At 41.4% G+C, this 17,427-nt stretch overlaps 1 protein-coding gene across 1 annotated transcript in view; it reads right to left on the bottom strand.

The window, feature by feature from the left end:
• Positions 1 to 17,427, bottom strand: part of slit2 (slit homolog 2 (Drosophila)) — a 118,936-nt gene that overhangs the window by 84,485 nt on the left and 17,024 nt on the right. The window contains exon 5 of the mRNA XM_037674336.1: positions 16,740 to 16,811. Within this exon, the coding sequence (XP_037530264.1) occupies positions 16,740 to 16,811 (72 nt within the window). The remainder of the gene's footprint in view (positions 1 to 16,739; positions 16,812 to 17,427) is intronic.

Raw genomic sequence — 17,427 nt, 5'->3', positions numbered from 1 at the left:
TATATATAAAACCAAGTATGAGACAGGGTGGGAAGCCCTCATAACCGTGTGAAATATTTAGGAGGGCCAGTGGGGGAAACCCGCTGTACTTTGTTTTTCCCAAAATACGAAGTGACAGAGAAGGAGAGAGCTCCAGGAGAACCACAAACCACAGAAACTGTACTTTGACTCGGCCCATTTAGACTCATTTAGACAAAACACACACTTTTCAAGGAAGTAAGAGAGTGCAAGAGACTGGAGGGCAGGAAAAAAGACGCATACAAGTTCCACAAGAAGAAAGGAGAACGTTGACGAGAGGAAGGAAAGAGTGTTACAAAGGAATGTGCGATATGGGGTGATCAGAGTCCTAACTTGTCTTTGTGAGGTTTATCTGATCACTCTCTCAGATTGTATCCGTTTTAGCCTGCATTACCCAACATTCCCGGCATCCTCTGTGTGTGCGTGAGCCTGAAAGTGTGTGTTCTTCTTGCCTGACACTTGCTGAGAGGTCAGGGCTCTTTTGAGATGCCGTCCAATTAAGGGGAGCACGGTGTTACTGTAGAGATGAGAGGAAGCTGTAATTGGATAATGACACATCAGGGTTGGAACCTGTCATTAGACACACACAAAATGCTCGAACGCACTTCAGCGCGCACACACAGGTTCTGGTAAAAACCTGTGATTAGAAACCTGCTGATCTATCACCAGCCTGGTGCTACACAGTCACACTTTCCCCGTTTCATTTCTCCTTTTCTCACATTGATCTTTGTTTAATGATGTCCTCTGAAAACTCTGGAGCGATACAATTTACAACAAGATGCACAAAAGGATGCTTTTGAATAGGATAGTGCAAATCTTTTGAAGTGAGGTTCTGCAGACAGGATATGAACAGTTAGTATCTTACCTGTTGTAGGTAGAGTTTTCATGGCATCAGTTTGTAGAAAATTAGTTTGATTTGGATCAAAATGAAAACTGATAACGTCTAGTCAAACAGGGTCAAAGTGGGTTTGGATTAGCCTTTAACTTGTCACTCCCACCAGAATCAAACCATTTCTCCTTGTCATTCAGGCAACGGTTATCCTTTCCACAGACGTTTAAAAATCTGTATGGCTTGAAAGTGACTGGTTGTGTTGTGGATCTGTTTCTGGCCTCAGTAGTCATTTTAATGAGCCTGGGTCGCCGTGGTCACCTAAAACACACTCAGCCTTTAGGGAGATCCTGTGAGAGGCTTTAAACCTGGGAGTAACATCTCTGGGAGCAATCGCTGGTCAGCTCCCAGTCTCCTCTGCTGGTTTCTTCTGCTTCATTAGCATGGACGAGGGTCTTGCATAAGCCTCTCCAAAACAAATGTGTTCGGCTCCGAGGACAGAGAGCTGGGGAGGGGGAGCGCCGAGGGGCTGCAGGCAAGGGAAAAGAATTAAGAGAAAGGTGCTGTGAAAAGAAAAGGAAAGATAATAGCAGGAGGTTGAGGGAAAGACAAGAAGGGGAATAAAATGAGGAGGGGGCACAAAAAAGACCAAGTGAGCAGAAGCGGCAGTGAGGGAGGGTGGTGAGCTTCTCCTTTGTGGTGTTTGGAGAGTGACAGGGGTGCCAACGGAGTGGCTGGTGATGACGGTCCCACTGGAGAATGCCGGCTGTGCCAGTAGAGTGGCACTAATGGAGCCAGAGAGGGGATGCAGTTGCCTGCCCTGAAGGGGGCATATTGTGCAGCTGGACAAGGCAGCTTGACACCGAGCCAAGATGGAGAATTGGGGGAGGGGGGGTGGCACCCGAGGCAGAGAAAGACAGCCATGTTAGGTCTCCTGACTGATTGACTTGAACTGAACCCAGTTTGTCGTCCATTTGGCTTTTGAAACTCAGGGAGAGGTTCAGTTGGGAAAAGTAAAAAAGTATTTATTTATTAACTCTTATAGTGTTATAGAAAAGTCATCAGCCTTGCTCTGAAAGGATTTTTGTGAATGTTCATAATATTTTATTTGCTTCAGCGTTGCGTCCATTTAGAACATTAAGAAGTCCAAAACAGTATTTAATCTAAACTGTCTTCTTCATCTTCTTGTTTTTTGTTCTTCTTCTAATATTTTAAAAGCAACAAATAAAAATAGAGTAGGCCCTCACTACTTCGAGGGAAAAACATACATCGGACAGACGCTGCCATTTTGTAGTTTTCTTTCAATAAGCCTATGCTGTAACGCCAGTCAAACGAACTGCACTACCCAGAAGCCAACAGTGCTTCCACCTGCTGTTTTCTGCCAAAATGGAGGGAAAGTTTTGCTACACAAAGTCAGAAGTAACGATCAATCTATTCAGCTCACAGAACTGGCAGGAAAGTTTCAAATAATCCTGAAGCTCAATTATCCACGCACACATCAACCTGGACGGGGTGGTGGTCTTCATCGCTGCAGGGTAGATCTGCAGAACCGGAACCAAGCCTGACTAGAACCAAGCTGCTGGTCTGCAGAGCTGATGAGTAAAATTTAGCAGTACTCTACAGTACATATACATATGTTGTTAAAATGACGTAGGTTCAAGAGTTTAGAACATTGCAAGAGTGTGGGAAGTGTTTGTAAAGCCTTAATATATATATAAACACTAAAATAAATACAGAGTTCCTACTTCACAGTTTTTCACTTATCACTGGGGTGTGTGGAACGTAACCCCCGCGATAATAGAGGACTATTGTTTTCTTTTGGTTTTTAATCTCTTCTGGCTTTCTGAAGGTTTTTCTAAGTTTTCCCTTTGGATTTTGGCAACTTGTTTTCAGTCAGGGCAGCACGGTGGCGCAACTGGTAGAGCTGCTGCCTCTCAGCGAGCAGGTCCTTGGTTCAAACCCCGGTCTAGGGGCCTTTCTGGGTGGAGTTTGCATGTTCTCTCCGTGCATGCGTGGGTTTTCTCCGGGTACTCCGGTTTCCTCCCACAGACCAAAAACATGCATGTTAGGCTGATTGGTAACTCTAAATTGTCCCTAGGTGTGAGTGAGAGAGTGAATGGTTGTTTGTCTTGTTTGTCTCTATGTGGCCCTGTGATGGGCTTGCGACCCGTCCAGGGTGTACCCCGCCCCTCGCACAGTGATTGCTGGACATGCGCACCGGCGACCCCTGTGACCCAAAATGGAATAAACGGGTAAAGAAAATGGATGGATGGATGTTTTCAGTCAAGTCCATGATCAATTTGATTTGCATTTTGCTGATTAGGCCACTTAACCCTAACCTATGAATCATTCAGGAATAAAGTGCTCCTAAACCCAAATGGGATAATACACAACTTAGCAAAAAACAAATTTAAAATGGATTTTTAGACACTTTGTCGCCAGCAGCCTGTCGCTAAGACACAATTTGTTCCCATTTCTTTTATTTAATCATTCAAAAATAACGGTTTTAGAGATAAAACAGGATTGTTGTAACAACAAAATGATTCACACAAAGCTATTTGTTGAAAACTTGAAATAGATTAAGATGATTAGGTCATGTCCTTTCTCAGCTGTTTGGCTTGATTTTCCCCTATTTCCTAAAAACATAAATTTCATATATTGTTTACCTGTAGGTTTACTGAAAAAATATATAAATTCAACACTTTTATTTTTGCTCCCATTTTTTATAAGCAGAACTTAAAGATCTAAAATGTTTTCTATGTACCTGTACACCGTAGGCCTTTCACGATTAAACAATGTTCACAAATTTGTGTACATCTGTGTGTGCAGTTTTACTGTAATGGGGGGGGGGGGGGGTCAGAAAACCAGTCAGTGTCTGGTGTGACCACTGTTTGCCTCACGCAGTGCAACACATCTTCATAGAGTTGATCAGGTTGTTGACTGTGGAATGATGGTCCACTCCTCTTCACTAGCTGTGAAGATGCTGGATGGATATTGTCAGGAACTGGAACACACCATCATATACGCCAGTCCAAAACATCCCAACCATGCTCAATGGGTGACATGCCCAGTGAGTATGCTGGCCATGCAAGAACTGGGAAGTTTTCAGCTTCCAGGGGTTGTGTACAGATTCCTGCAACATGCATTATCATGCTGCAACATGAGGTGATGGTCGTAGATGAATGGCACAACTGTGGGCTTCAGGATCTTGTCACAGTATCTCTGTGCATTCAAAATCCATCCATCCATCCATCCATCCATCCATCCATCCATCCATCCATCCATCACCTTTACCCCTTTCTTCCTTTCCGGGTCGTGGGTATCACTGGTGACCATGTCCAGCAGTCACTGTGTGAGAGGCGGGGGACACCCTGGACAGGTCTCCAGTCCATCACAGGGACACATAGAGACAAATGAAACAAACAACCATTCACTGTCTCACTCACACCTAGAGACAGTTTAGAGTCACCAATCAGTCTAACATGCATGTTTTTGGTCTGTGGGAGGAAACTGGAGTACACAGAGAAACCCACACATGCACGGAGAGAGCATACAAATTCCACCCAAAAAGGACCTTGGCTGGGATTTGAACCGGGGCGACCTGCTCCCTGAGAGGCGGCAGCTCTACCAACTGTGCTAACGTGCTGCCCTGCATTCAAGATGTCATCTATAAAAAGCTCCTGTGTTCGTTGTTCATAACAAATGCCTGCTCATACCATAACCCCACCTCCACGATGGGCCACTCAATTCAGCAAACCGCTCACCCACATGACACCATGACTGCCATCTGGCCTGTACATGAAAAGTGAGATTCATCTGTGACGAGAACACCTCTCCAACATGCCGAATGTGAGTATTTACCCACTCAGGCCGGTTACAATGAAACACTGCAGTCAGGTGGAGACCCCGATGAGGATGATGAGCATAATGCAGATGAGCTTCCCTGAGATGGTTTTTGACAGTTTGTGCAGAAATTCTTTGATTTTGCAAACTGATTGTTGCAGCAGCTGTCCAGGTGGCTGGTCTCAGACAATCTTGGAGGTGAAGATGCTGGATGTGGAGGTCTTGGGCTGTCTGGGTACACGTGGTCTGCAGTTGTAGGGCCAATTGGATGTACCGAATGTCTTTGGAGACAGTTTATGGTAGATAAACGAACATTCAATTCATGAGCAACAACCTGTCTGGTGGACATTCCTGCTGTCTGCATGCCAGTTGCACGCTCCCTTAAAACTTGCGACATCTGTAGCATTGTGCTGTGATCAAACTGCACATTTTAGAGTGGCCTTTTATTGTGGTCAGCCTAAGATACACCTGTGCAATAATCATGCTGTCTAATCAGCATCTTGATCTGCCACACCTGTGCGGTGGATGGATTGTGCTCCAAACACAGATTTACACAAATTAGTGAACAATATTTGAGAGAAAAACACCTTTTGTTTTCATAGAAAAAGTCTTAGATCTTGGAGTTCAGCTCATGAAATGTGGGTGCGAACACAAAAGTGTTGCATTTATATTTTTGTTCAGTTTATTTGTTTTACCTGACACTTCTTCTTTTGTCCCACACTGCAAAGTATACCGTTACAGTTATTTAAATTAATGAAAAAGAAGCCAAAGTCCAAAGAAAAACTGCAACCACTCCAGAAAACAAGAACTATCAAAATCAATTTAAAAGATTATAAAAAATAAAGTTTGGCTCCTTGGAAAGACAATATAAAACTGTTACGGGTGGTTTTTAACTTTTACACAGTAATGCATTGTACAATTTCCAACACTTGATTCATTTAAGAGTCTAAACCCTAAACCTTAAGACACAACTGAGTTCACTTTGCTGTCTCCCACTGCTCATTAAGTCACAAGTTAACAGAGCTGAAGCTTTAATGATGGTTGAAATGTAAGTCACTGACTCATCACTTCACGATGGCCCACTCCTCTTCATGGATGCACACAGTAAGCACAGCTCAATACTGCTGAATGGCCGATTGTTAAATTGGGGTGCCTGGGAGAGCGTGGCATGATGAATTGTCCTGATTGCTCCATAATCCATCCCATAATTCATCGGCCGGGTCAACTCATCTATCAGTGAGGAGCACAGATCTATACCTGCAGTGAAGGAATCAGCTGCCAGTGAGGGAGGCGTCGTCACGAGTTGTGCTCTCAATTTAATCCCTGGCTGTAGCCAAGATAAAAGGACCTGAAAACAAGGTGAGAGGAGCTACGAGGAGCTTTGCTGGGGGGTAAAACTGCACATGATGTCCCCTAATTGCACACATGCAAGGTGAAGAAGTGCTCTGATGATCCAAAAATCAGATCAACACACAAACTGCTGCAGCAACTACCTGCTTCCAGGTAAAATCTTCCTGGTTTTGGATTGGTATGTAACCCCCCCCACCCCCCCACCCCCCAGTACCCCTCCTCCCAGTAATCCACACTCAGGTTTCTCTCACACACACCTGGACAGTTCTCCAACAGACTTGGAGGCTCCAAGCTTCAGGCTACCTGCCATCTACAGTAAGAACTGACATACCTCTCTTCTTGCCTTTCCTCATGACTCTACTCAACTCCTTCCTTCTGTCTTCATCTTCCTCCCCCCCCCCCCCCCCAAAACATTCTTTTTCTGCCTTTTCTGCCTTGCTGTTTTAAATCTTTTCACATCCAGCTCATGTTGCAGAAGACACTTCTCTCCTCACCTCTGTGAAAACCTCCATGTTCTCTTTTCCACACCATTTAAGAGAGCAAACACGTCTCTAATACATCCTTTAACTACCCTTCATTCATCTCGTCTCTGTCCGGCCTTTCCTCCCACCGTCTGTTATTCCTGCTCTCGCTGCTTGTGTGATTTATCGGGCGAAGCCGCAGCAGCGTCACGGCTGGCAGGTCCATTATCCTGGATATCTCATCTGCTGAGGCCGATGCTCCCTGACCTTTAACCCCAGTAATATGAACTTTGACATGCAGGCACACAGGGAAGCAGGTGATCGATGAAGCAGCAAATCAAAATTAAGAATGTCTTGCTCTAATTTTAAATCTTTTGCTGGATTAGACAGAGACCTGAAAGTTTGACTTCAACAAATCAAACTCCTAACATCAGCTCAGGTTTCATCTTTACTGCACATTAACATGTTTTGGCCTAAAGTTGAAATATATTTTATCTTATTTATTATTCTAAGAATAGCAGTGGTACTGCTAGTGGTATGTTCTCCAGTTAAAGGAAGTTGTTAAATTGTATCTGTTTTTGTAATTTTGTTGCATGCTTTGGTGTTGCTTGTTGTTGTTTTTGTTTGTTTGTTTTTGGCGAGTCGAGACGGTTCTTCTCGTCCTGAGCATTTCATTGCATTGTGGACCTTGTGTTGATTTTCATATAATAAATTAACCAAACATAAACCTAATAATGACTTTCATTGCTGGATGTCTGGCCCCTGAGCAGCTGACTTTCAGGAACTGTGGCCCCCTGAGCAGTTGAGTTGAATAGCCCTGTCCTACCCAGAAGCTGCAAATGATGCTCAAGTTTGCATTAAAAACCTCCAAGTTTGTGTGAAAAATTTCAAGATTTTTGTCTGTTTTCTACATCCCAACCAAATTTAAAAAAAAAAAAAAAAACCTTATTTGACTTTTTTTTTCCAAATGGAAAACAATAGTCAAGTTTCTCCCCTTCATCAGAAACAGGGATTTTTTCACACTGAACTACATAGCAGCATTGCAGTTTCTGTGCTTTTGAGGTGGGTTGTGGAAACTTTATGAACAATAAACATTTTACCTGTTGTAGATAGTGCTTTGAATTACTTTTCGTGATGAACTAACAGCTAATCTGAGCAGGGACTAATTGCCATTTTAAAAATGTCAATGCAGCTCATACAAACACTGTAAATTTCTCATTGCATAATTATTTCTGCAGAAAAATTCTTAGGATTCTGCTTTACGTGTCCCAGGCTGCACTGGAAGTGCTACAGCTAGCTGCAGCTTCAATTGCTTGTGCTTAAAAATAACAAGATTCTTTGTAAATAAACCTATGATGAAAAACTGAGAGCAAAGGTTTAATAAATAACATTTGCATGAACCAATATGAAACATTTGAGCATCTTGTGAGCAACTGTGTTACAGTTTTAAGCAATTCTCTCTGGTTTTAGACCTGCTGGGACTAGCCTTTAGCTCATCAGTCTAGTCGGATTTAAACTCTATTTATCCTAACAGATTTAAAACAGCAAACTACAACAGATAACATATTGGACTGCCATAAAATGACATAGAACCCAACGTCAGTAAATTTTATTTTCTCGTATTTTTGTCTCAGAAGACGAACCAGAAAAATAAATTTATTTAATAAATAAATAACCTTCATGTTGAGGCAGGTATGCCAGGTTTTGTTGTATCATGTGGTATTACACAATAACCCTTATTTTATAGTATCAGTATGTAGTTTATGGTACATAGTGTACAATATTCAACTAGTGTGGAAGATGAAATCAAATTAATTTAAAATAAAATATGTACGCCGCAGTAAAATTAGCACACTATTGTCCCACACTTTTTTAAAATACCATCTGAACAGAATCCTCTTTTGTTCTGATGCCTTTTAAACAAAGCTTCGACAAGCCCTTCCCAGACTCCCCGAGAGTGAATTACAGCTCTGCGTTCGGGAGCAGAAGTGCCAAATAATTTCTTAAGAATGAGTCGCCTTGAGCGCTTCTGATGGGGAGTCATTTGACGGCAGCTGCATGACTCACTGACACTCAACACCTCAACGCTGGTGTAACTTTTAGTTTGCACTCCTGGTGACTCAAAATCTGCACACAGCCGTAAACATCCACAAGAAGAAGAATTAAAAAATGAAATATTTGGAAGAAAATAAAAATGAAATCACTTAAGGGTTTTAATGAAAACATCTTGGACAAAATCACTGTGTGAGCTGAAAGGAGCTGTTTTCTTCTCACAGTGCAAGTGTGTGAGTTTTTATTCTGTTAAAGTGCATTGAGAAAAACAGGAGGGGGCAGGAAATATTGCTGAATGGTCAGACAATGTGCTTGTGGCTGTGAGTTAGTGTGGTAAAAGAGAGAGGGGAAAAAAAGGAAATGCTTATCTGTACAAAGCTTCATTTCACTTTTTTAGACCAGACACAAGAGATGATATTTTAACACATACTGATATCAAGTCAGTGACTGACTGTCTCCTGATCTAAAACACTAAAAGAAACATTAACACCAACAGATACAGATGTTTTCTGGAGGAAGTGTAAAAAAATGGAAGATGCTTTTTAATGTCTGAACAAAAGATTTCTCAAAAATAAAGTGTGGTATGTGTTCCTTGATGTGTTGCATATCGCCCGCTGCCTTTCACACCAAAGATTTCAACTCAGAACAATTTAATAATCAGAAAAGATGGAGTCGTGACCACCAACATACAGTTATGTGAGATGAAGACAAACGTTGAGCTTAATACCTGTAAAACTGACCAAGTTACAGCCATTTTAGTGTTTGATACAGATATTTAGTTGAGGTGGACATCTTGATTTGGACTGATTCCAAATAATAATTAGCTGTAGATGTGCAGCCAGGGATTTTCAATAAAATCCAATGTGAATCCTGTAATATTTTGCTAACAGAAGAGTAAATTCCTACAGTTAATGCCAAAGCTTTAGGCAAAGACGTCGCCTGATGTGTGGTTGTTTTCTTTCGGCTGCTTCCTTCCTCGGGGGTCCCCACAGCGAGCAAGCTCATATGAGAAAATCTGTGTAGTGCTTTACAAGATGTTGTGTTTTGTTGTAGACAAAGGAATACGCACACACACACATACACACACACAGGCTAAAATATTATCAGCCTACGGCGGCGAACAAGTTTAATATAAAATAAGAATAAAATGGGTTATAAATCCCTCAAATTCTTGTGAATTTCTAAATTGTGTTAAGATGAACACATGCCATGAATCAAATTGTCCATAAATCAACACCAACAGTCTTCTTTGGCCGACTTTATACAGATGATCAATAAAATTCAATATTTTTAGCTCGTTTTGCTCAAATGATCCAATCATAAGGTGGAGCTCTCCATTGTCATTTTGTCACATGAACGATTTTTTGGGCTCAAACCATGACCTCGATGTGATAATGACACAACTTTAATCTTTGTTGTTTAAATGATTGTTTTCATACTTGTCATCCTGTGTAAATGCCCAAGTTTTGTCAATTTGTCACACATGTTGTGGACGTCAGCGACTGTCAGGAATAAAAAAAGCTTTAACACATCTGTAAAAAGATTGCCTGAGCCAAAATAAAGTAGGAATTTTATTTCTTTAATTAAAACCCCAAACAGTTTCTGTCATCGGTGGCATCTGGAGACTTCCTGCACGTATGAAGTCAGAATGAAAAGCTTCACTGCATGGCTGCAAACTTTATAGTGATTCGCTCTAAAAACACACTTTAGAGTTTAAAATCACTTTAAGGGCTGAAAGAATTATTTGAAACCAAGCTTGTGCAACATTTTCTTACTGACAGCTCAGTTTTTCACTGTTAAAGCAAGGGCTTGTCTTTTGCAGAACATTTTAACTTCAACATGTTCAACTTTTTACGATGCACCCTAAAAAGACACAAGCATGAACTTGTAGCTCCAGATACGTAACCCTCAAAAAGTCACATGTGGGACTTTTCATAACTAAAAGTTAATCTGATCAGAATTTTCACCAGGAGGGAGGGGATTGTCTAAATCACCTCCCACTTGGGTCTCCTGACTGGGACATTCTTCACCTTTGACCGCAGCTAAACCCAGAGGTCATCATCACTGTGGCAACTCAAACGCCTGAAGCACCTCCGTCTTAATTAAAAAACATTATTTAGTCAGAGAAAATTTCATTCTCCCTCCCTTTGACCCCTCTCTTCCTTCTTCCTCTCCTCTCTTTCAGCGATCGCTGATTAGTAACGCGCGGGAAAAGCAGAGACTCTCAAGTTTTCTGCACTTTGCTGTCGCCGTCATGCTAAGTGGTAAGTGTGTGTGAAGCAGGGTTAAGCTCCCACTGAAGACAAAGCCACAACTTTAAGACTGCCGAGCAACAATGCGGCCTGGTAAAGCATCATCAGGAGACCGTTTAGTCGAGGATTAGAGACTTCATTCAATAAACAGACGAATTCACACACGCAGCCAAAATGTGCTCTAATCAACTCATTAATTCAAATCCGCCTTTAATTCTGATGCTATGAGTGACAAATGAAGTTTACTTTGTCTGTCCTCACAATTGGCTAAATGGAGGGATCAAATGCACATTAATTTCTGCTTAACTCATTTAAAATTTTAAAACTTTATTGCCATTGTCTCAATATGAAGTCATTATCGTGCACCAGTTGTAGAAGTGATTTCAATTTTGTATATTACTAACAGCCAAAACCTAGAAAATATGAACTCATAATGCATTTAACTATTTAATAATACCAGGATGAAGTGGAGGTGTGATTCGTTCAAACATCAACTGAATAAAAATGGAAATAGAAAAGTTAGTAGAAGATTTACCAACGTTGTTTTAGCTCTTTGTAGCACATGTGCTTATTTGTGCAAGTGTAATACCGTACTATCAGCCGTACACGTCGCGCCACCGTATAAGTCGCATTAGTCCAAATATGTCTAATAAAGTGAAAAAAACATAAATAAGTCACTTTGTCATATAAGTCACATCTATTATTATTAGAAGCAGTTTGTTACATTTGTAAAAACAACTAACTATAAACTCAAAAAAAGTATCACATGTGGCACATTGCAGCTACGCCTGCAGACAAACTATTAAACAGCAATCTATAGAAACGGCCCGGCTAAGCAAAGATCTTGTATAACCTTTGACCTTGATTTGTCACCATGACCTTGGAGCTGGGGTGATGAAATGTGTGCGCGACACTCCGTCTAGTGATGACGCACATGTGTATGAAATCAAAGTTCATGCTCAATAATCCAGGTAAAGAAATCCAACAATGTTCAGTCATGTCATCTGGACAGTTCGTTTTTTTGTTGGGAGACGTTTCGCCCTCCATCCGAAGGGCTTCATCAGTTTTCATACTGACTGAACATTGTTGGATTTCTTTACCTGGATTATTGAGCATGAACTTTGATGTCTTGAACCACTTTGCGAAACGTCTCTCCACCAAAAGCAAAAAAGAACTGTGCAGATGACCTGACTGAACATAGTTGGACATGTGTATGAAGTTTCATTAAATTATCTGAAGTGGATCAGAAGTTATGGTCCAGACAAAAGATGTTTTACGATCGGACAGAGACTTTACCGTAAAACGTCCATCTTTCAACGGGCGTGCATTATTCGTGAACATCTTTTTTTTTACGTTTGTTTTACTCAGATATTTGGAAAGACTGTGATTGATCAGTTACCAGGGTTCACCCCAGCAGCTGCAGTTCATGTATGTAAGGGGTTAAATACGACTCGTTGATTATTACCGATTGTCGTGATGTGAAGGAAAACATCAGGCAGCGACTGAACTGAACAATCCCTTCTTGAGGCTAGTTCATCAGAAACAACGCTCAGAGCCGATGGAGGCAGCTAAAGCCTTGGGCTTGAAGTCACTTTGACCATACACCTCTTTAAAGCATTCTCTAATAATGATGGCTTCATTCAGCAGCATTGATTGTTTGTTCTCTCACGCTGCAAAATGCACGTGGAATGATTAAAGTAAAGAAAGAGCCGAAGGTGTCAGAGTGTGTGACGCTAATGACCCAAACCAGAGAGTAGGCAGGAGGTTGGATGATGGTAACTCACTTTTATTACTAAAACATGTGCTGAATAGTCCTGAGGGCTGGGAAGTTGAAGGTTATAAAGTCATGAGGAATAATTAAAACTTTTTGTTATAAAGTAAGAAACAAAATCTGCTTTTTTTCTTATTTCGATGGTAAATTGGTCTTAAATTCAAGATTTGTAAGCAAAGTTTGTGGCTAAATGCCAACTACATGTTTCTTTTTTTTACCTACGTAAACAGCTGAAGTGACCTAAAGGATGTCAGCGATAACAAACATCCATTAAAGAACAATTTCGGATCTGGGGGGAGTGGTGGCGCAGAGGTTAGAAGATGGGCTTGTGATCGGAAAGTCGCAGGTTCACCTCCCGCTACCGTCAACATCAAAAATGTGGGTGGAAAAGGTGGAACACCCACACCCCCCTCCACCCTCATTCGCCCCACTCTGGGTCCCCGAGCAAGCCTTAACCCCCATCTGCTCCCTAAAAACAGGTCTCTCTTGAAAATGAGTTCTCGGGGCTCAAGGAGACTACCTGTATAAATAAAGGGTAAATGAAAAAAATAATTTCGGATCAAGAAGTCGGACAATTTTGATGTTTTTGTGTGTATTTATGCTCATATTTGTTGAGTAAAGTATTCAAATGAAAAGATAGTTAAATTTCCCCTACTAACAGATGTTTTGCAGAAGTGGCGTATTTGAAGGCCGAGCTTTGTCTTTACAGAGCTTCAACAACCTGCTCAATTCCCAATATTTATTCTATGACAGTCGTCTCACTTGATCTTTTTCTTCTTTTTTTTTACCTTCAGCAGCCACTTCACTTTTAAATTTACACAATTAAACAAACTGCACAAAATGGCAACACCACAAAACTCAGCCTCAGCTGTTCAGTCCATGGCTAGATGCAGAGACCAGCACGTCTGCTGAAAGCAGAGACCTCACAGAGTCCCAACATAAGTTTCATCACGATCCAACCAGGATTTACTCAAACAGCAGCAAAAGGAGACCAGAACCTTTACTCACATTTGAAAAACACAATCTCAGATATTGTCTTACCTTGCTCCTTTGTCCTCCAGATGTTAAATCTTCTGGAATAAAACCGTATTTATCGAGCAACTTCATATCCCAGTGTGTTTGTTGAGCATTTTCCCAGCCAAAATGACCATTTATGACCCGACTACAAGGAGTTGATTGGCTGAAGGTGAATGTTACGCATCGCATGTCTTCGGCTCGACGATTGGTGGAACTGACGTGAGCGTGTTGATATTGGCTTGATTCTATTAAATCTAAGGTTTGAACTTGGGGTCATTTTTGCAAAACAAAGTTATAGATGTGCATAAAGATGGTGGCCGACTGCTTCATCTTCAGAAAGTGTGTAGAGCGTGTGTTCGTATTGTAGCTTTAGGCTATAGGGCACAGAATATGACTTGATACTAGAGGGCAGGAGGTTTTGTTTACCAGGAAACTTTTGTTTCCCGATGTTCATCATCCTGTAACACTCATTATTCTTTCCTCTGCAGGTAATACCCTTACTGCTATTTTATTCACTCTAAGCACCATTTAAAACGGTCATCCTAGATTAGACTCATCTCTGGATGGAACCCCAGCTGAAGAGTTTATTCCATAAAATGAGCTCACGCTCGTGCCTTTCGAGGAAAACTCATCTCGTCTCTCTTCGTGTCTCACATCGCTTCCCGCTCTTAAATCACTACAGCAAGGACCAAGTAAACAACCCAGAGTAATAAATTTCAACCCGACAAGCTGTTGCAGAAGCGTGCTGGCCAGAAGCAGTCCCAAAACACACACAAAAGTTCCCACACACACACACACACACATCTCATCAAACCAGCCTCACACCCAAGAATAACTCCCATTTTCAGCGTGAAAGCAGTGACCCTTTCTCTCATCCTCCCATCAGCCTTTCCCTCCATCAACCCCTCTTTCATGTCTCCGTCTTTCATCTCGCTCCTGATTTTTGTCCAGTAAAGAGGAAGCAGAACGAGCTGGAGGACAGCGATCTGATGCGTTGTGTTCGTGTGCACCTCGAGCAAAACTAAAATCCTGTGACTCGTTTACAAAACGCAACAAAGACACGAGAACAGGAATGCAACAAAAATGAACATAATATAAAGCCCCAGTTTTAAAATCACATTGTTGAAATATACAAATGTATTTAAAAAAAACAGGGATGGGTGGAAGTACAAAATAAAAAGACATTCTGAGTTAATTTAAAACACAGTTAAAGAAAATGTATGTTAATATATTGATTGTGTCTCAATGTGTTTGATAATGAAATGCCTTTTTTCTGATTTGGGTCCAAAGTTACCAAAAATTATGAAATATTTGGAGTTTGAATAGAATAAATATTTGTTAAAGAAATCCAACAGCTTTGCATGAAGAGACTAAACTTATAATATAATACCAAAACTAAAACTAAACATGGAGGAACTGTTAATTTTTGTTACATTATATTGTGAGTTTTTGTCAAAATTGTAATTGTTGTGTTTTTAGCTGGTTTATATACAATTACTGGGCTTGGTTTAACAAATAACATTATATTGTTAGCTTTAAACAACAAAAAAAAGGATCAGGTCTGGGAAAATCCAAAACTAATAACAGAACAACTAGTTCTCATTTTATCCTTTGTCATGAGTGTTTCTATATTTTCCATCCATATTATTCAAACGTTGTTTTGGAAGCTTGCATTATAATTTCTATAAATAAAAATCTCTTTAGGCAACATCCTGTATTTATTTTACCAACATCGACAGGTCAGATTTAGAAACATTTTATGGCCTCGGTGACAAAAGTTTGGACATATCTGTGACATCCAGTGATCTTTGGACATGTGGGACCCTTGATTCTACATTTTTGTAGTAAATGTGTGACATAATTGCACTTTTTAAATATATAAACAGCAGCAGCAGTTCACAGAATTCACACCTGACCTCAGACCAGTTTAACTCCATACTCAGAAGCCCAAACCACCGAGCGGCGCAGAGAAAATATAACACATCGACACACATTCAAGGTTTGTTTCGAGCTCCAAAAACAACTTTTCATAATAGCAGGTTGAGCAAGTGTTCATTTATGGTCATACGGTTGCAAAAAATAAATAAAAATAAAACAGTCCCGTTGGCAAAAATCTTTAACCCTCAATATGAAATTCAACAGGGTCCAGTTTTAGAAGTTTTCAGAGATTCCTGTTTGTGATTTCTAAAAATAAAAACAGACTGCGAGGAGTTTCAAAAACATAGATGAGAGATGTACCACCACTAAAAGCTCCATAACCTAGTTTTCAACTTAACGACAAAAATATAATGATAAAAACTGTAACAGCAGCACCTTGCTTGTTTCATTTATTGTCATTTAACATGTTTTCAACGTCTGTCAAATCCTTAACCATATTTCAGAAGAAGTTCAACATCGATCCGTCAGTAACGCTGAAAACTGAAGCATCATCAACGCAACATATCTGAGAAGTATATTTATCTAGGCTGAGCAAAATGCCAACCCCTGGCCTTGGGAAACACACACTTAGAGAATCGCACACACACCCTAACACACAGCAGGCCGACCGCGGCGGCAGCCACAGAACATAAACAAGTTTCACACACTCTGCGAAGCATCTGAGCATTTCCCTGTAGTGTTACATAAATATATTCAGCCGCACATATAAATACAAGCAGCCATAATTATTGCTCGAGACCGCAAACGACCGTGACGGGAAGGCCGTTCCCACAGTTGCAGCAGCGTTGCGGCCCAGCCCAGCAGAACTGGGAATGCGAGGCTCGGCCTGTGAGCGGACGGTGGAAGGTGCTGCTGACAACAAACGGCGGTGTGTTGGTGTCAACGTGTCTACGTTCTGCTTGCAAAACTATTCTGTGCCCGGGAGACATCCGTTGTGTTTCGCAGACACCTTTCTCCCAGCGGGCAGCAGCTGTTGGGAGTGCTAATCTCCAGTAACTACTGAACTGGCCTCTCACTCTTCTAACGCCTCCGTCCCTCTGATGCCGCAAGAAAAACAACAGTTCATAGCATCGCCGTCTGCAAACAGGTCGTTCTGATGCGCAGAATCAGTCAAAGCTCCAACATTGAGTTCTGTTGGGTCGAACGCATGGCCACTTGTTTAACATTTCACTGGAGCGATTAAAAAAAACAAAACACACACAACTTACAGTCTGTAGAGCTTGGTGGTTCCCAGGAAAAGCAGCTCGGGAAACACGGCCAGATTATTCCGATTTAGGCGTCTGTGAAATAAATACATCAGCAACATTCAAAAATAGTGTTTTTAGACATTTATAACAAATAAAGTTGTACTTTTAGGCATTAGAGACAATAGAAAGGGGCTGAAGGATACATTTTTTTCAGGCATACATGTTTCTGGATGGATACTTTGACACAAAAAGGACTCTAACAGTTAAAGGGGGTACAACATGGCTGCCAGGCAAACAGTGAACCTGTGAAAGATGAAGGGGATGGAGACGGGGGAAAGGGGGTTCAGATGAAGGGGGAGGGAGGTGGGGAGCACCATTTCCACAAAGACGGAGGAGATGAGTTGTTGTGGGTTCTTCCCCTGTGAGGACCTTGTTTACTCAGTGGGGTCCTTTTCACACATTCGGTAGCACGGCCAGACCGCCTGTTTGTTTTTCCCACATCAACTCATCTCACACACACACACACACGCACACACACACACACACACATACACACACACACACAGATGAGTTGAGAAAGATCGGCCGAGTTTAATAATCTGGTTGCGATCATTTAACCCCGGTTGAGTGGAGTGAAGAGGTCTGTGTGCCAGTTCATGTTGGTGTGTGTGTGTGTGTGTGTGTGTGTGTGTGTGTGTGTGTGTGTGTG

The sequence above is a fragment of the Nematolebias whitei genome, chromosome 3, assembly GCF_014905685.2.
Source record: "Nematolebias whitei isolate Nwh7 chromosome 3, NemWhi1, whole genome shotgun sequence".
Lineage (NCBI taxonomy): Eukaryota > Metazoa > Chordata > Actinopteri > Cyprinodontiformes > Rivulidae > Nematolebias > Nematolebias whitei.
The sequence above is the reverse complement of the archived record's forward strand: the minus strand, read 5'-3'. Positions and strand labels throughout refer to the sequence as shown.